At 34.7% G+C, this 21622-nt stretch overlaps 1 protein-coding gene across 1 annotated transcript in view; it reads right to left on the bottom strand.

Annotated features, from left to right (window-relative positions):
• Nucleotides 1-14411: 14411 nt before the first annotated feature.
• LOC117317443 (deleted in malignant brain tumors 1 protein-like) overlaps nucleotides 14412-21622 on the bottom strand; it is a 45450-nt gene continuing 38239 nt past the window's right edge. The window contains exons 30-33 of the mRNA XM_033872253.1: nucleotides 18843-18993; nucleotides 16902-17080; nucleotides 16271-16427; nucleotides 14412-15466 (exon numbers count right to left, since the gene is read on the bottom strand). Coding sequence (XP_033728144.1) covers nucleotides 15256-15466; nucleotides 16271-16427; nucleotides 16902-17080; nucleotides 18843-18993 — 698 coding nt within the window. The 3' untranslated portion in view covers nucleotides 14412-15255. The remainder of the gene's footprint in view (nucleotides 15467-16270; nucleotides 16428-16901; nucleotides 17081-18842; nucleotides 18994-21622) is intronic.

The raw sequence follows: 21622 nt of genomic DNA, 5'->3' as shown, positions 1-21622 counted from the left end.
TTGATGTTTTATTTTCAACAGAATAACTTTTTATATTACCCTGTTCCATTAATGTCACATCAATTTCCTTTTTTTATTTTGATATCGTTCCTTTAATTCACAACCAATATACAAAATAAACAATCAAATCATGAATCATTTCTAACATAATTTATTTTTGATAAGTAACAAAACGGTTTATTTATAAATTATTCATTGCACAACCCACACAGTATACATCAATACCATCTATGCTTAATGGAGCAGCTTGTTAATTATAGGTTCGTAACGGCGCCCCAACACTTAAATTTCATACAGGCCTACGGTCAGTAGAAATGGGCAAAAAACGAAACTTAAAAAACATGTAAAATAAAATGATGTAAGTACAAGCACCTATGAAAAAAAAGGCTATGGTTTCTCAGATCTCGTGATGAAGACCAACAGCTTTTAGAAAGATCAAAATTGTGTATATGCTAACAGTTGTGAAAGGGTGTGTTGTAGATCAATGCAATCCAATAAAAAGTAGCGATACATTGTTCACTGTATAAGATCATCTATGTACTAAGGCTTGTCCTCACGGTTCAGTTATTGCACATGCGTTCTGTTTGATTGGCCTATACGAAGATCGGCAAGGACAGCCTCGGCTCGGCGATTGTCTTTGTAACAAGGAGATCAATTACCGGTATTTTATTAAATAGAGTGTAATTTATTGGCTGCATATTGTCACCATTAATTTTGTCACTGCAATGATAAATAGTTGTTTAAAATCGGTGAATTAAAGTTTAAAATCAGCTGAGGAAAGGGATTATGCCGTTTTTGCGGTTTGATCTGCTTTTTCATCGCTAGGCATTTCGGTGTCCCCAGGTCCCTGCAAAATAATATAATATTACAATTTGAGGCAAGATTACATCAAACTATTTAATGCTATTAAGAGTCTTTATGAAAGTAAGACTAGATTATTGCTCACGCTACATCGTTAGTTTTGATGCGTGAAGTAGATAGCGTGGATTTGTGCAGACTACATTCAGCCAAAAAACATAGTAAGGAACAAAATATCATCAAAATAGATGAATTCCAAAATAAGCCTAGGAGCATAACTTAAGTGTGTGATCATCTGTTTTGATGAAAACTGTAGGAGCTGTCCGTACAAAATCATCGCACAGACAGACGGATATACTTATCCCTGTATCCCCTAGCGTCGTTGCTACAACATGCAATAATATCCATGGGAGGGTGGCATCTCTACGGATAGCCCAGGACGGAAAATTCACAGCAGGTTACTGGACGTGTAAGAAGTAGGTCCGTCAAAAGACCGATTTAACAGGTACGTCCGATGATCTACAAGACGCACCTGGAATTAAGATTGGTATTAATATTGCCAGAGCGATAGAATTCAGACCTGTCATCTTAAACATGCTAATCAACTTTCCGTTAACGTTATCAAGCTTTCTGAAAAATACAATTGCTGTTGCCAATGAAAGTTACGTCTGGCAAAAGCAAGTTGATCCACTTTGTGATTTTGTTCACTGTCGAATAAATTCCGAAATGACTGGACGGATAACTGTGCGTTTCACCTCCATCCGCATAAGATATAACATTATCAATGACTCTTAAACATTTAAAGGGTTATACGGGCCTAGATGTCCTCATACAGGCATAACACTTGCTTTTGCTGTGCCCATGAAATCCTGCTGTTAGTCAAACATCTTCCTGTAACTCTAGCTGTTGATGTCCCAATGGACGAAACACACATAACCATATGATCCCAAAATATTTTTTAGTCGGTTTTTCAAGCAGATTTGTTTACATAACACAGTCATAATTCCTTCATAAGAAAACATCAATCTTTCCATAAAAAAAACTTCCCTACCACTTACATAAATTAAGTCTCGCAATATATTTCATTTCATACATACAAATTACTAATGAAAATTACAATGTATATAGCATGTACAAAACATACACACATTTTATCCAAACTAATTTGTATATTTACACATTAACTATATATAAATATATATTGGTATTTAGATTATAAGACTCTTTCATATGTGTATATGTAGGATAGGGGTATTCCACCCGAGGGGTCTCAAAATGTGGTAAAACCCGAGGCTTGCCGAGGGTTTTACCACATTTTGTGACCCCGAGGGTGGAATACCCCTATCCTACATATACACATCATGAAAGAGTCTTTTTCTCTCATATAACTACCAAATTTCAGGTAAAGTGTCTCTCTAGCCTCCATTTTAAGTCATTTTTTTAGTTTCTTTATTTGATTTTTTTTTCTTAAATACATATTATATTCTGAAAGATCGTACACATTATTGGCAAACAAAGTTTGCGCACAATTTTGAGCTATTTTTCTATGCATTGCTGAATTGTATGTTTAATTCGCTGATAAAACAATAACATAAGTTGACCGACTTTTGAGATGTGAGTGAACAAATCGAACGATATGTGAACATCCGAGAAAAAAAAGTTCCCTCAGCAAAACTTAAAAAAAAAAACTCAACTAGGGTAGAGTTTTCCAATATTACATGTAATTCAATTTTCAATACAAGATATTTCATAATTTTCACAAATATAACGGTAATTATTTTATTGTTCAGTCACCACACTCAAAATTTTGCGTCACTGTGTGACGTCACCACTGTCATCAGAATCCCATTCATAATGTCGGTCAAGGCTATTCGGAGTCACTCTCGATCACCATGATTCGACGACGTTTCGGTGCTGGAGCATGTGTTGTTATATTAACAGTTATTTGGCAATCACTCATGTGAGAACCAGCGAACAAGGATTCAATATGAGTGTCAGACCTTTTCTGTGAGAAAGGATTGTATGTGTTCAGCCTGGTTTCTTGTTGGGACGACAACGGCAAAGATGAGGCATCTGACATGACTGGTGGCCTGGATAAGGAGGCAGAGGGCTGTGGTTGCGTGGACGGAACCAGTTCTGTGTTTTTCGTGTTTGACAACATGCTAGAAATAGCGTACTGTCATTCAGTGTTCTGTAATTGTTCAGAGACTGTGTATTTTTATGGCCAGTGACATAAACCTGCAAACTGTCGGGAACATGATTATCGGTCATTTTTTGCACAAGGGATTTTCGGACACTTGTGTTTGTCAAACGTTCATAACAAGGTATGTTTGCTTGTTTCGCCATAACTCGCATCATGTTGTCAAGTTTACATTTCCCCCACAGGGGCGCGCAAATACCATCGATATTTAACATCAGGTGTTGTTGTATTTGTCACTGCTGCCAAATAAAAAGGATCGTTAGCATTACTGAAATCGTGTGGGCGTTTTGCTTCATAGAAACAATACAATGCCACGGGACATCTCTCAGGAGTTAGTGGGGTGGCATACATTCTTGGAGGGCAGGGACGGGTGTTACGTATATCTTCGCCTGTTCTTGTTTTTGTTATGCGTTCATGATATTCTAACAAAACCAAATTAACTTCAGGGTCATGTTTCAATTCGACATCTCCCCAACACATTGCCCGATGCTCGGTCGAACCACCCCTCATTCCAAAATGTAATGTATTTTGGAACCACAAAGTATTCAAAACAGAGTTTGGATTGTTTTTTCCAAGCAATTTCGTGGAATATAAAGTTTCGATGCTTTCATCGGAAATTGGTGCAGCTTTAAATGGTTTTGACCCCTTTCCCTGTGATTTTAAATCACGCTGCTTGGCCTTTAGAGCATACCTAGTTTTGACGAATTCAGCACTGGTCCCCATAATACAGGTCCCATAACCTTTTTTGCGTAAATGTCTGTCATAGCTAGATACCATACCTCGAACAGACGAGGGTTCATACTCCCCTCCGTCTGGTTTGCGAACAGACACTAAAAATTCTGACAAGTATACGTCAAGCTGAGACGGAGGAATACAGTGTAAAGCCCGATTTTCGTGAGGATACCGTTTAAGTAGAAATTCCTTAAATAGCTTGACATGAGAAGCAGTCTTCTTCAAAGTGTTATCATTTTCCTGGTCCTCAATGAATGTCTGAACATCCAACTTTTTAAATCTAGACTGTTTGCTGATAATAGACATTTCGATGACAGATGACAGCTGATCTATGTCAATAGAAGCAGACGACTCTATAGGAGCTACCTCCCCTTGACCACCGATTACTCCGCGCGCGTGAATTGCTATGTAAGATAGATTTATCTTACATAGCTATCTTACATGGGCAAACTCTATCCAACATGGCGAGATATGAGAGAAATTTATTTTCTAAAAACAGAAATGTCAATTTTCTACAATGTATAACGATCCAGACAGAAAGAAACAGCTCATTCATTAAATGAAAAGGAAATACAGATACTTACAGGTAAAGTCGAGCACAAAACATAAACGTGTATAGGAAGGGCACTGACAGACAAACAGACAAAATTAACAAGGAGAGACAGAAACAAGACAGACACGCCTAATAACAGGTTGAGACACACCTAGACATTAACAGACAAAAGGACACTGAGGGACCAAGGACAAACTGTACAGAGATAGGAAAAAACATGAAGAGAGGGAGGGGGCAATGGAACAATCTAGGTGGAAACCAGCTACTGTGCAAGTTACCTGTAATCGTCCTGTAGAAAACAAGACTGGAGACGATTTATCAAATTCAATATGGCTACACAGACTATGCATTCAAAGTAATTTTTACTGTTGTTAACAGAATATACATGTAAACACTATACAAACAAAGTCATAGGAGAAACACATACAGATACTTCCGGTACAGGGTACTTCCGGTGGTCAAGCAACATGGACGACGTGTAGTGACAGCGGTGAGGAAAAAAAACTATTTCGCATGGAAAAGTGGACTATGTGGGCCTGCAATCGTCTATAAGTAATGACAAGATAAGTAACTTTCACAACATATAACATGCAGGCTGATCAATAACTTGTACATACATCGTACTGTGGTATTCCTGAAGTGAAGTGGACAATGGTCGATCTTTCCCGCCAGTTCCTTTGTTACCATCATGTTTGTTGAACATTCCATGCTGACTATCTAGACCACCTTATCTTAACTATTAACATTTATATATTGCAATATGTCTTCTACGGAACTATCCGGTAAACTTAAGAAAGGTATCCAGGCCATCAGTGAACTACGCGATCCTGCTATCGTCAAACAAGTAGTGTCCCAGTTAATGGACAACTCCATGTTCAAAGATGCCTTACTCGATACGCTAGGAATTTCAATTATGCATGATAAAATTCAGGCAATGGAGAATGAAATTAACGACCTGCAGTAGTACTCAAGACGCAACTGTCTCAAATTCAGGGGTATACCTGAGTCCCAGGGTGAAGACACCGACCAACTGATTATCGACACCTGTAATAAGTATTTAGGAGGGCTCATGCTCACCAACAGTGACATTAGCCGCTCTCATCGTGTTGGACCCCAAATAAGAAACTATCCGAGAGACATCATTGTCAGCGAGATTTGTCCTATTTAAAGATAAAGGTAGGCCTGCTAGTGAACCCCAACCCAACACCTCACCAACCCCATCCACTCCAAGTCCTAATCTATACATCAATGAGGCACTGACTAAATAAAGGAGTCAGGTATATGCTAAAGCTAGATACTTAAAGTCGTAGAACCTTATATCTGGAACCTGGACCAGAGATGGTCGCATTGTTATTCGTAGTCCAAGTGGAGAAAAATCTCAAGTCACCCGCCTAGATGAACTGTCGTCTTATCCTGATCCACCTCCTAAAACGCCTGGATTACGGACAGTGAAGGACTGGGTTCCCGGTAACCGTAACACAGGTACTCGTGCCAAAGCCAGAGACTCAATCAGTTCTCCGATTCCTCCAAGTAACCGATAGTTATCTCATCATAAACAAGTTATGAGTATATATTGGACATAAAGATATGTTATATTTATGTTAACCGAAATTGAAGTCTTCTGGTCTGTCTTGTCATTTATATATATATAAATTTATTCTATGCACTTTAATCTGTTTTTCACATGTGCATTATGTAAACCTCCAGTATGCTACAAATATACATAACTAGTTTGAATAATGAATATTTATCTACATGTATTAATGAAAACTACAAAGAGTAATTCTACATTGTGTATAATATACATATACTTCTGATATAACAACAACTTGATCCCCCCCTTGCCAATAACTACAGTATTTATCACCAGTCACTACAATTGGAGTAAAAAAGTTGCATGTACGTATATGTGCGCTAGCCTTATGACATATGGATTGTCATGCTTCTATCTAATGATTTGCTTATTCTATATCTAGCACACATATATGATATGCATGTGTGTGCCCGGAAAAAAAATCATTTTACCGAGGAACATACATGTACATTTTTCTTGCATGTATATTTAATTCCCATCTATTTAGAATTAGGCATACGTACATTTCCTTCTGTAAATAACCTTGTTTGCTAATTCTATCTTTACGTTCGTACATGTGACCGGCGTCCTTACTCCTAATATTAGATCAACAATATCGGGGTCCCTTTTTTTCATACAATTCCAGGGATTATATCAACTAGTGTTCATCAGTGAAATAATGGCTACAGTTTATAATCAACTTTATGATTTACTTCTCGCTATGATAACAAGGGGTACACTGGTGCGATTATAAATATATATGTATGTAATTACTGCATCTAAGAAATTATGATAAGACCGGCTAATGGTAAGCGTACAGTGTGCGTAAGCGGTCTGGTGACCTTGATGCGTTTGTTTTGCTCATGATCACTCGGCGGCTTGCATTGCCTGGTACGCGGACCTTCTACATCAGAAACTTTGAAGTCCATCCATGTAGATAGTGGCTTTTGTACTCACCACGTCCTTCTGTATGGTAATAACTTGTATATTAATGCTTATTACTAGTATATTCTTAGTTATAACGTTAGGGCCCTCGCCCGCTCAACTGTTGTATATATGTTATACTATTTATGCTATTTACAATGTCTTCCCATGGTCAATCCCTTGCTGTATCATATGCCCTACCTACACGACAGAATATCCCATAACTATATGCTTATTTGATCATGGTTAAAACTTGTATGTCGCGTGGAAGGGCAGGTTGGAACATCGGGGTCTATGTATACTCATGGTTAACTAAATTGAATGTGTATTCCCCTAATAAGGCACATACTATTATGGCTGTGTATTTTTATACAATGTTAAGCACATTAAAAAACCTACTGTTTATTCTTAATGTAAAAAGTATCTTATTGATCGTTAGTTATGCCATAGAACTAAACCCTGGTCCTCTACATAACCTAGAAATATCGCACCTTAATATAAGATCATTGAAAAATAAAATAGATATTGTGGAAGCTGAATTAAATGAACGCGACATTATTTGTCTAACTGAAACACACCTAACTCCAGAGACACCTGATTCTGAACTGATGATACCATGTTTCTCTGAAAATATTCATAGACATGATAGGAAACTGGGCCAGGCGGTGGTGTCTTAATTTATCATAAAGAAAATATTTTTACTAAACGAAGACAAGATCTGGAACATAATGAAGTTGAAATGATATGGATGGAAGTTCAAATTGAGTCCCATAAATTTCTTTTAGCATGTTTATATAGACCGGAATCGCCAATTAGATACTAAGACACATTATATTTGATTATTGAAAAATCCACTGACACTAACTTGGATGTAGTGATTACTGGCGATATTAATGTAAACATGTTTAATCTTCAGCCTCTCTCTCATCTTGGTAGACTTATGACAAAATTTAATCTTTCAAATTATATCAACGACCCTACTCGCATTACTCCGACCTCTGCAACTACAATTGATATTGTCTTCTCGAATAATAGAAACCTAATTAAAAATGCCTCTGTGCTTCCTCCTATATCTAGTGACCAATCCTTAATCCAGTTCAGTATTTCCTACTCAGTGTTTAAAAGACAAATCTATCGCAAAAAAAACCCTTTAATTATCTAGGTGCAGATTATGATAAGATGAACAGGTGTATAGCAGAAAAAGATTGGATTAACCTTAACAATACCCATGACTCAAATGATTATAGCAGCATCTTATGTGATACCATAAATAATTTGATAAATGAATGTATACCAAGTAGATATGTTACAATTAGACCAAATGATAAGAAATGGATGACTAATGATATCAGACTACATATAAGGCAAAGGAATAGAGCACATAGGAAAGCAAAAACCACTAATTCAATTATACATTGGAAGAATTATAGAAACAAAAGAAATGAAACCATAAGTAAGATACGGGAAGCAAAGAAAACATATATTGAAAATTTACAAAAATCACTGAATGACAAAACTATACCTCCCAATAAATGGTGGAAAATTGCACGGAATGTTCTAAATATAAATAACAAATCCACCTCTATCCCCCACTAGTACACAATAACAATCTTACCCAACATCCATTTGACAAAGCTGAGTGTCTTAATAAATATTTTGTTTCTATATCAACTACCTCACCTGACACTGGACCAGTACCTGAAGTTTCCAACAATCTCCAGCATTCCATAAACAATATCATAATAACTGAGCAGGATGTAAAAGATCAGTTATTCCTTTTGAATGGAAACAAACCATCAGGACCTGATGATATGATCCCCAAAATAATCAAAAACCTTCACCCCTCTATACTCCTTCCTCTCACTCTTTTATTTAATAAAACACTTGAAACAGGTTCAATTCCACTTAACTGGAAAATGGCTAATATCCATGCCATATATAAAGGAAAAGGCTTAATCAATGAAGTGTCAAATTACAGACCCATCTTGGTTACATCATGTTTTAGTAAAATGCTAGAAAAAATTATATTCAAACACCTATACAATTACCTGACTACTTATAGAATTATTACTAAACATCAATCTGGATTTACACCAAAAGATTCTACTGTTAATCAATTATTGTCTATCTACCATACCATTGTTAACTGCCTGGATCAAAATAAAGAAATCAGATTCATTTTCTGTGACATAAGTAAGGCTTTTGACAGGGTTTGGCATGAAGGTCTACTTTAAAATTAGAATCATTTGGTATTAAAGGGAATCTCTTAAACTGGTTCAAATTTTTTTTATCCGACAGAAAGCAGAGAGTTTTAACTGAAGGTCATGCATCTACATTTGATCCAGTCCTGGCAGGAGTTCCTCAAGGTTCAGTCCTCGGACCATTAATGTTTTTAATTTATATTAATGATATTGTTGATTGTGTCACTAACAAAATTAAGCTATTTGCCGATGACACTTCTCTTTATGGTATAAGTGATAACAACCCCATGGAATTAGCTCAAAACTTATCTGATGATTTAAATAACATTAAAAAATGGGCATCTAAATGGGATATTAAATTTAATCCTGCTAAAACACAATCAGTAATTTTCTCTAGAAAAAATGATAAAAACCATCCTATTATAAATTTCTATGATGAACCAATTACTGAAAACAAAGCACATACACATCTAGGTCTAACTCTGAATGATGCCAAATGGAACCAGCATATATCTAATGTTTATGATAAAGCATTTAAAAGGCTTAACATATTAAGACTACTGAAAAATAAAATAGGAAATCTTTAAATACTATTTATACTGCCTATATAGGACCAATCATTGAGTATGCAGATGTTGTTTGGGATAACTGTTCAAAAGCCCAAAAAACTCTATTAGAATCAATCCAACTGGATGCAGGACGATTAATTACAGGCCTACGAAAAGGTACTTCACATGATAAACTTTATAATGAACTAGGATGGGAAACATTGAGTAATAGAAGAAATAAACATAAACTTATTTTAATGTACAAGATAATGAATAATGAAACCCAAGATTATTTAAGAGAAAAATATAGAACCGTATATTGATGATGAAACTCTTGATCGTTATGATCTTCGTACAAACAGATTATTTGACCCCCCCCCCTTGTGCCGAACAGTGAATTATTTTGAAAGTTTTTTTCCATCTATGTTAAACGAAATGAATAGTCTAGCCCCTCAACTCATAAATATCAACTCTACAGCACAGTTCAAAAAGACATTAAACACAAACTTGCATAACAAATCTGATACAACTGATGTATTTAAATATCTCGGTAGTCGTTACATAAATATTGTTCTATGTCAATTACGAAATAAGGCAAGTAATCTCAATTATGATCGTTATAAAGATCATCTAATCGAATCCCCAATGTGTGATTGCAACCAGTCTTTTGAAACTGTAGCTCATTATTTTACTGAATGTAATAATTATCAGAATCTCCGCCAGTCTCTTGAACAACAATTAATACATCAATATCACAATCACATGTGTGTTGAAGACCTTACAAATGGTTGTGTCAGCTGCAATGACAACCAGAATAAAGATATACTTGTACATGTATCAAACTTTATAGTACAGTCAAAGAGACTCTAATTTTTTTTTTTCTTTTACATGAAATTCACATATACTTTGAACTATTTATTCTTCAGTATGAAATAATATCTTAACCCTAAGATGACCACCATGATACAGCAGGCTATGGGCAGCCGTACTAAATCTTAATTACATCAATTCACTTACAATTATGTTATGTATGTATTATTATATTTATATATCAGATAGAGGCAACTCCTATTAGTAAAGTTCTCATCAATATTAATCTATCAGATCAAGTTGGTGTAACCCACCCTAAAAATATGTATCTATTTGGTGAATTTGGGTTTTGATCCCTATCAGTGGATGGCTATTGTGTTACACAATTGGACTTTAAGGCCTGTATCTGGTGGGGGAATAAATTCAATTTGACCAAATAGATGCACTCAGCAAACAAAAAATAACATCCAAAATCATTTTAGAGTTTCACCTTATTTTTGTATAATAAACCTTTGTCTTCACATTGAGGAGTTGCCTCCCCTTTTGTTGCACCATTGTTAATCTTAATTCATGTGTGTATATATGTTTATGTTTGTTTGCCACCTATAATATAAGGAGAGGACTAATATAGGCAATGCCTGATGTCTAATCCTATTGACAAAATTACATCTTATGTCAATAAAATATGTTGAAATTGAACACATACAGATACATAAATACCAATATGGTTTCGTCAATTGTATGCATAAACATGTAATCGACCCTTTGGAAGAAACAAAACAAACAGCTATTACCTAAGCAGAGGAATGTTACTTTCCTATTCATCAGTATTAATGAATAGAATCAACTTTAAATGATGGTAAACTCCTTGTTAGGTAAAATTCGAATTACCTATGTAAATAAGCTGATATATTTCGTTACCATTAAAACTATATCAATTTATGGGAAGCAACATCGATAATCGACAATTTGTGGCAGAGTTCTTTAAGGACATTTCATACACGTAACTAAATAGAGGGCAAGTTGTTCCGTCTCATTATCATAATCCGGCAGATAGGCCGTTAGAATTATAGCTACTACTGCCCCGCGCATGATAGTAAAAGGCTGCTTAATTTGGGATCAAACTTTTTTCTTTATCTTATGTCTCTCTTGCTACTGACCAGCCTTTGGCCGCTGAACGTTCTCCTTATGATGAAGGTTTTGGGTTCTGTCCCTCTGGCCGAGTCTATGATGATAAATACATACCACAGCATCCCGTGACTTACTCGCCCTCACCACATGCTTGCATCTTGCACACGGGGTATGCCGTCCTTAAATGACCATAGCTGTTGATAGGGCGTTAAACAATTATATAGTAAACTAAAAGTTTTAATATGACAACAATTGAAAACAGGTGCCATGTTTATAAGTCAAAGGTTTATTGATTACAGTCCCCCAATCCTCGTATTATATTGACATCATATAATTGTAGAACTCTCGGCCATATCAGCTGATACGTTTCCAGGTCCCACGACGTGGACGTGGTTCTACCCGGGACCCGAATTTGGAATACGTAAATATCTGTGCTGTGACTGGGTTGTTTTCTTTCTATTTACCCGACTGCTTATATCTCTATATAAGCACGGCTTGTTGTCACTTAAAAAAAAAAAAAAAAAAAAAAAGACCCTCCCCCCCCCCAAAAAAAAAACCCCATTATCACGTTTCTTGATTACCTATGCATCCGTATCAGTATATTTCCCATTATGTTTCACCCAATAAATACTGCTATCTGTAAGAAATCATATTACTATTCTTAGCAAGATAAATGGTTGTCATGAAATGTTATATAACGTTTTAAATTAGTAATATAAACGTACATTGACTATATGTATAGAGTTTCGTTAATTAACTTATGCATTACATCATACTATCAATGTATATGTATGAACAAAATGTAGGGAAAAGGGTCGTTAACCTGTTGCCCCTAAATCTCATTTTGGTATTTAATGTCGAGGTGTATATGCATAGCTCAAAATACATTTTTAAAGTTATAGTAACGTGAAGGAGCAGACATAAAAGACATTGTTTTTTGTCTTTCTTTAAACTTGCGTTTGGTAAGCATTATGATTATAAACCTCTACGAAGACAACGCTAACCAATGTCATAAGGAATAGTTATACTTGTACATATTTACATTTGTATTTATTTCTGATCACACGGATTTGTTTTTATTGAGTATTTCCTCTGATATTTTTATGAAAAAATAGACGTTTATTTTATATACATAGCTATCTGAGGATATGTGTTTTATTGCAGATATTTGTCCTGACGATATTTATTCATTAAAATGTTTTCTTCGATTTAAAATGTGTTGTTATTTTGTGTCATGTGAATTCCCTACTTTCTCATACAAGATACCAGTCCTTGAAAATGGGTGTTATTCTATGCGTTAAACCATAAAGCATGGAGAGAAAAATAGAAGTCATTTCTAGCATGCATTTCTGATATGAAAACAATTACACATAACTATGATACAAACAACCCACTCAAAACAGGATATTGACTTTAGTTAACAGGCCCAAAACTTGAATTTGGTGTCACTTTCAAAAAAAAAAAAAATTAAAGAAATGTATGCATGAACCGAAAAAGGTCAATGGCAGTATGACTCGCTATAAACAGTGACATGTAACACATTTTAAGTTGTGTATTGTCCAAAAGACGACAGCAGCTGTTGTAATAAAGAGTATATGTAAAGGCAATGTATATATAAATGACAAATTACTAATGGTCATCTACTTTCTCTGAAGGAAGAAAACTAGTATTTATTTATTATTTTACATAGATAAGAGAAAACTTCAAAAAGAAAGAGTAGATTGTTACTATAAAAAATTGAATAAAAAGGATTTTCATTTCAATCAATTTAGTCTGAATTTTTCTTAAACAATGCTTCTAGTTCTAATTCGTCTTTTTATTCTAGGATATTTCAGATGCATATACTATATACAATCCATGCAATAGTAAATCGTACCTGGGATCCTTGCATGCTTTCGATATAGGTCAGAGGCTTGGTCGTTACTGCACATCCGATTTTTGCTCGTGAAAAAAATCGTAATACGCACATTACTAAAAAGTCGAACTTCAATAACATCAATAACAGTGTAACTGATTCTTTTTTCTTTCTAGAAATGTTAATTGCATATTGAAATGTATATAACATTATATATATAAAGTAATTTAATACCTTCTTGTTTTGAATTTGTTCATGTAATTTTGATTTCAAATAAATTAAACAGAATACTAATATATCAGTCATTCATTATTATATATGGAAAATGTTATCGGCACGTCTGCAATAATATGATCAAGTCACATTTAAGTAATAGCTACACACATCCGCTGACCTACATACTCTCCAACACACCCTCACATCCATGTTCACACACATATGAACAATGATATAGTGGCATCAATATGATTCTGACAGCTATATACAAACCTTGCTATACCATCTAGGGACTAAAATACTGTTTCGACCGATATATTAATTAAAGTTTACCTACCGTATACATGATAGATTCATATTTATATTGCGGAGCTACATATATTGACACACATTGTTCTCATTGTAACAGGCAAGCATATATATACTATGAGTAGTTATGTAAATACATGTACATATCATGCAAACATTCCTATCAAATTGCATTATAAATGTCTAAATTTTGTTTATCATTGTAACAAACACTGATATATATACAATACTCTGTAATACAAATACATATCATACAAACATTACTATGAAACCATATTAAGTATGAATGTTTAATCACATCAGATACCATATTACGTTGTTTCTAACCGAAATGTAATTTTATAAAACAGTGAATGATTGCTACTCGTACCTCATATCAGAGTCGAAGCCATGTCGAATGTTGCTGTTGATCTAGTCTATGAGTTCTTTTTCGAATTCCTGTCACATCATATGAGACAATATGGAAACAATATACATTTTATTATAACAAATATATATATAATAAAAACAGTATTGTATAATTGATATGATAGAAACACTTATGTTTGTCTCTAGAATGAGTTTTTTTTTTTTAAACTTTTTCGTTTTCTAGATGTTATTCAGTTAGATTTAATTACATTGTTGGCTACTTCGTGCTTTACTGATTAACGCTATTTTAGTTTGGTATTTATGTTGATGAATGATGCATTGTTACCATTTAAATAACTTAATAGATTTTTCAGACAAAAAATATATACACAGTTTACAGTTTTAGAATAGTTGCGTAAAACAGTTCAATTTCACAAAGTACAAAGTATACATACCGTTCTGTTTTAGGCGACGTACCAACAGGACGCATTTACCTATACAAAGTCTTATACACAAGTACTTATAATTATGATAATTATAAGGATTAAGTTAAAATTGTTAGGAGAAATTTCAGGAACAAAATAATAATATATCAACAATATAAGATAAATAAATATACCGAAGACAAAAAAATGTTTAAATTATTTGTAAAAGCAAAACACGAGTCAAGCACAGCACAAAGTATGGACAATCACAATGACATAACAATGGACTAAACAATGTTAGTAATTTGTCACCGATTCATCATACAAAAGGAATTCATATAAACAAAATCATACCAAAAGAATGCATATAAACAAAATCATACCAAAAGAATGCATATAAACAAAATCATACCAAAAGAATGCATATAAAGATCATCATACAAAAGGAATTTATATACAATTGTAATATACACATGAAACTAAAGACATGACTCATTACGGAAAATGAATTATTGATGCAAAAGCTGTTTTCAAAAAGGATTAATCATAAAATTACTTTTTTATTATGGATGCTACAAACATCATTATATATATGCTTATTTATTGATAGAAGAAAATATTTATTTTGAACATTAATTAGGTGATGATATTCTCTTTACATCTTTAGTGTTACCTGTAAAGTTGATACACGCAACACGAGCTTGATAATAACAGTATCCAACCTGACCCCAACCGTTAAACGGACAATCTGCTAGACTGGACTCTGTACCATCACATCTTAGATTGTCCATCCATACTGGTTCATCAGGCAAACCGACAACACTCGATACAGCTTCCCCAGCACTAACAAGACAAAAAGTTACATTTTTCTTAGAATTAGACAACACGTTTTAGCGCTTTTATCGCATCTCCGCGATTCTTCAGATTGACTTATTCAAATAAGTTCACTGTGACGTCATATATAAGACGATGGAATACAAATTTTGTTACATGTATGTATGTATGTATGTATGTATGTATGTATGTATGTATGTATGTATGTAGCAATATATGCCTTAGGATGTTGATGAATATGATTTGGCTTATTTCTCTCAGGCCTCGCAAGAAATGTTACTTTATCAGCTATTTAGCTATGAATCATTAACGAACTGACAACGCTGTAAACGTCATGACAGTTCAATTTTTATGGGTTTACACAGGGTTCTTTTCTCATTTGGATCTGATGAAAAATGCGTTTTCCGCTATCATGGAAGGAGCGCATTGTGTACCACTCTTCGGTCCTCTTATAATCAATATACATGTACTTTCACGGGGAAACGTTTATACTTAAAAGCTTAGTGGCTATAGATGGCACTAACGGTGATCGTAATGTTAAAGTTAATATAACGATGTATTATATTCAGCGAACACACTGAAAAGAACAGATCTTGCGCGAATTCGGCTACATATATTAAAACAAAGAAAACAGGTGATCATTCACTAATACTCGTAAGTGCCCGATTTAGTTACCGTATCCTACAAGCCACTATTGCACCACTGTCATCAAAGTCGTTTATAATAAAAAAATGTCTGTGTTTGATTTATCATATTCTATCCGTATTGAGGAGTTGATTGCCGTGACATCTACATGTATATATTGTACTTTACCTGTATCCGAGCATCCTACAGGCGACATTGGCATCATTGTCATCAAAGGCATAATTGTATGTACAAATACCTCCCCAATGTCCACCGTAGTACACCTCCACTCGACCAGTATAATCATTTGGTCTATCTACCAGGCGAATGTCTAGAGCTAAATTCTCTGAAACGGAGGTTACAACCAAAAAATACATGAAGGAAGAAATCCCAGAAAAAACACATTAATTTCCATTAATAACATATTCCAAACATAAGCTTATTACTATTCGTTTTATGTTTCTGTTTTTGCTATAAGTTTGATTCTCTTAATTTTGAATAAATGATAAAACTAGTTTAAAACGATTGTCCTGAAAATAATAACGAATATCATTCTCATAAGATCAATAATTCCATGTACAAATACGTCTACAGTAACGCAAATTTATAGCTTTCAACAAATTATATTGAACACCTTGTCATGTCGCTTTCATGCATATTTGGTGAATTAATATAGTACAGTTTTATGATTAATTTTATTAAATGCCCTCAATTTCATTTAATTTACATTTTTTTTTTATTTTGAAATAAATGAAATCATTCTGGAAGTAATATTTCAATCTTCGGCATATCCGACGAATATATTATTTATCATGCATACCAGTGACGTTATAACAGAAAACAATAGCAGGATAGCTACTGCAATATCCAACTTGTCCCCATCCATCAAACGAACAATCAGCTAGACTGTCCTCCGTACCGATACAGTCTACACCTCCCATCCATATAGGTTCTGTTAGAATGCCATACCTCGTGCTACGATACATTTGCCGACCGTTACTGAAAGAGTAAACGTTCATGGACAATACTAGTCACTTTGCTAGAAAAACAATGTATTACTCAGTTCATAGCCATTCAATCAAATTCATAAATCTACAGGTACGTCCAGTAGGACAACAAAATTTGCAAACATGTTAGACTGGCTTCTTCATGTAAAGTTCTGCACAAGATACGCAATGCAATTGATCATTTAGAGATATGACACTTTTATTGATAAATATGCGGAAAACAATTGTTATCGATTAAAATATATATACAATTTAATTATATCAAAATGATTCATTTACCATTAAACACTTTTTATTGGTTGTATTGATCTACAAATTACAAGAGAGAGTTTAAGGTGTCTTTTCAAATGTGTTTGCATATAAAACAAGTTTGAACTATATAAAAGCTGTTGGTCTGTATCAGAAGGTATGAGTAACTATGGCCACATCTTTATTTTAAACTAAACATGAGTGTACCGATATACATTTACAGTTTTACATTTTCATTTATTTGATGTCTTTTCTACCGTTTTACTAGCCATTTATTGGCCCTAAAGATCTTTACAGTGTTGATGGGCCGTTAAAAATATAAATAACTAACTTTTAAAGAGCCGATTTTGGTCTTTATAAGGGGCGTTCCTGACACGTTAACATCTAATAGACTCATATAAGAGACCCAATATGTCTGCTTCTTAGTGATCTCTTTGATTATATGCCTTTTCGTTCACCACAATTACCTAGTTTCGTGTTTTAGCAAAGTTGACCCCCGACAATCCTTTGTTTTTACTTAATCAAAAGAAATTATGCTCTTTAATAAAATTGACCCGTGTGAACTAGAGTATGGGTCATGGACATTTCTCAAACTTTGTCGGACCTCATTCCAGGGAACCTATCGGCCTAATATAAACCTTGGGCTCCTGGGTAGTGAGTGGAAGTTTAACCGTTTTAAAAAAATTAACCCCTGTGACCTTGGATATTAATGTCTTTTTATCGACAACTCTGTCGAGCCTTATCCTAGAAACATATCAGCCAAATATTATGACTGCGGGAGTCTTTGCTTTTGTATTTGTTTTTGGCGTATAAAGGTCATCGCAACGCCAGTCATGTGAGGAGAGGATTAAAGTAGACCCATATGGAGGAAAACAAATTACGAAAAGTTACGGAAGAAAATCCACGAGTCTTCAGGAACCAACTTTTAGTCGGCTCGTACGACTGAGTTACTGCACGGTGATCCTTTAGGAAAAAGATAAACTGTGGAAATAAGAAAATCAAAAGAAAACCATAAAAAAATTATCGAAGACGCCTACATCCTCCTAGATAACATACCAAGTGTGCGTGGTAAAGATGGGTGAAAATCTTCATTCTAGTATCCTATGTACTGTTTCGTATTTTTTTTTTTTTTTTATATATATAAGCTTTCTCAATTTCAAAAAGGGCATACTGAATGAAAATCATTTTTCTTTTTATTAAGAAACAAGATATTTTTTATCTTTAATAAAGCCTTTTTCGAATGCAAACAAAGCTTACTGTCCATATACTGGAATCTTTCCTTACGTATATTTTTCACCATAACCAATGGAACATATTTAATGTATAAGTCTTCCATGTGATATTATCGTTTCCCTTGCTCTCTAGATAGGGTAAGTTATAGGAGAAATAAAAAGTTATAGTGAAATTATGTTGATGTATCAAATTTAATATTTTCCTATCTTCTATTACATAGGCGATGTCCACCATTAAAATGCATATAGCATAGGTATATTAACATGCATTACCTGTATCCCATCATCCTGCATGTGACATTAGCATCCCTATAGTCCCAGTCGTAGTAGCCACAAACGGTTCCCCAGTAGCCACCATAGTACACCTCCACACGTCCGACATGTGGACCTGAACCTCCAGTGAGACGGACGTCGATATCTGTGCCTGAAAAATTATATACTTTTCTCAATGACGGGTATCTTTTCGCTTATAATTCAAGGTAGTTTGCATATTTCATACCAAAGCACACTATAATCATCAAAATACAAAATTGTACTCAAGAAATAGCAACACAAAGAATTTCAAGGACATCAGGTTTTGATTTGCCTGTATCTTGCTTAACATCATGGTTCTTTTGGGACGGTCTCCCCTGAATCCGAGCTTCATGCGATACCCGTACGTTTGTTGTCGTCTTCGCCTCCACGTGATAACGGTACCTCACGGAAATATACTGCCAAAGCCAGCCAGCCAGCCAGCAGGACTACACAACCGATTAAAATGAGTATCGTAGGGCGAAACAATATGCGCCCTTCGAATGCTATTGTTATATACTATCTTGCATTAAAACACGATTTGCATATCTCACTTTTCACCACAAAGTAAATGTCTAACTTGCTGACGGTTTAAGGCAAACAAGTCAGAGATAGATAGCAATAACATTTGGCAAATTGTTGAATGAACCATCATATCATGATTATAAAGCCTACAATGATTCCAAAAAATTACTCGAACAATTGTAAGATAGTTGTACGTGCACAACTAAATCAATGAATGTTGATAGGAGGGAAACTAGCTTCCCAATACTTTCGATAATAGCATTCACTGATGTCTAAAGCATGTATCTGTAACAGGGTGTACTCATTGCACTAAGTCACACTTGTTTGTGCTGTTTTGGATGTACCCGTGTCACCACGGGTATATCGTGTCGTGAGCGAGTTGCACGTGATTCCACCTGCACACATCACCACCCTGTCTACCCTGTATGTCCCATTCACTCAGCACTTAGCTGCGAAGCAGGACGGAGCTCCTGCATAGATATATTCTATATTGTCACAGTATTGCCTTCCTCTCCGGTCGCTGGTAAGTACCTGTATACTAATTATATAACTGTATAACAGTAGCTCCGTCTAAATGCATTTTTAAATATACCATGCTATAAATAGAAACCGAAACTACACCTGTACATATATATTAAGTGATAGTTTCGTATCTTTTATTGCAGGTTCATATATATATAGAAAATAAACACATTGAAACCATAAACTCGTGTCGAGTTGTATCGCCGAGCTAGAAGGGTTACAAATGGCGCCCAACGAAAGTAAGAGGTGAACCAGTGGCCCATATTGACTACGACGGAAGTCGACAATGCAGGCAAGGGGGATAACGCCGGATTACGTCCGACGGCTATAATGGCCGCATAAGTGCAGAACAGTTATTGTAAATGTAGAGAGTCGGAGCTTGCGAAGCCCTGGATGATGGCCGCTACATGACAGTGCGTTGGATGATGTACGGAGGATGGTGGTGAAGAGTATTGTTATTTCGGCGAGGTCAAGGTGGACCAGAGGACGATATTTTTTGTGAATCTAGACATTATATATATGGAAGCTGACGGGGTTGACTGAACATTGCAAGTGTATCTAACGTTATACCTCGTGTTATTCATATATTATATACCATATTCACTATTTATCGTGAGAAATTCTAGTCTAGTCATTCATTTCAGCGCCGTTGTAATTTATAATTTTTCAGACTGTCATAAATTCATAACATTCATTTACACACTGTACATTGTTAAAATATCTTTGATATTAGCTACTGACATTTACGTAAATATAACTTGTTATACATATAAATATTATTATGTTGTATATTGTGTATAGATATTATCTATCGTATTGACATATATTAATGTGTATACTGATAGGATACTTGATGTTTGGGTTTACCAGGGACCTGTGAGGGAAGCCTGTGAAGCAGTTTAGCAAATTGACATCTGTTCTCATTCATCATTTTGTATCCTGTGCACACTCCCAGCCCAGTCACTAGAGAGAAAGAGGTATTGTATGCATGTTGTGTTACAGTGTATTTTGTCTATTGAAGTTCATGTTTTATGTCTGTCCACTCCTTTTTGATTTAATGCACGAGTACACCAAACTTTTGATATAAACCATAATAATTGTGTAACTATTGTAAACTCTTATATATATCTGCTGTGAAACTAGTTGTATTGTTTATATTTTGGTCATTCATGACAAATGAGTCTAAGTAAACTTAAGAAATTTCTTGAGAAGCCTTTGAATGCACCAGATTCTCTTAAATTTACCCCAGTGTTGTTAACAAGTAGTAAGGGTTTTTCACTGAGGAACCATTTAGATATAATTGAGTGTCTTGGATACAAATTTGATTTCTATTGTAAGGCGGGTGCTAAATTTGACCAAAGTTATAGCTGGCTCACTAAAAATTTGTCAGGAATTATTGATAAACATGGCAACATTACATTGTATATTTGGTTAGGTACGTGTGATATTACTACTAAGAGAGGCCCATTCATCTCCTTGAGTCACAGTACTGATAAGGAATGTTCTGATTATTGCAAATTCCATATTGATAGATTAGTGAAATTTATATCCACATTTAGTAAGGTAAAACTTGTATTTCTAGAGATTCCGCCATATTCAATTAGGGTGTGGAATGCCTACAAAGGCCACGCAAACCCAGAGTCCTATAACCAGCAGGATGTTATTTTGGAAAATCGCATAGAGATTTTAAATAGTTATATCAAGGACATAAATTG

Source organism: Pecten maximus, chromosome 19 (genome assembly GCF_902652985.1).
Source record: "Pecten maximus chromosome 19, xPecMax1.1, whole genome shotgun sequence".
Lineage (NCBI taxonomy): Eukaryota > Metazoa > Mollusca > Bivalvia > Pectinida > Pectinidae > Pecten > Pecten maximus.
Note: the sequence above shows the minus strand (reverse complement) of the source record. Positions and strands in the feature narration are given on the sequence as shown.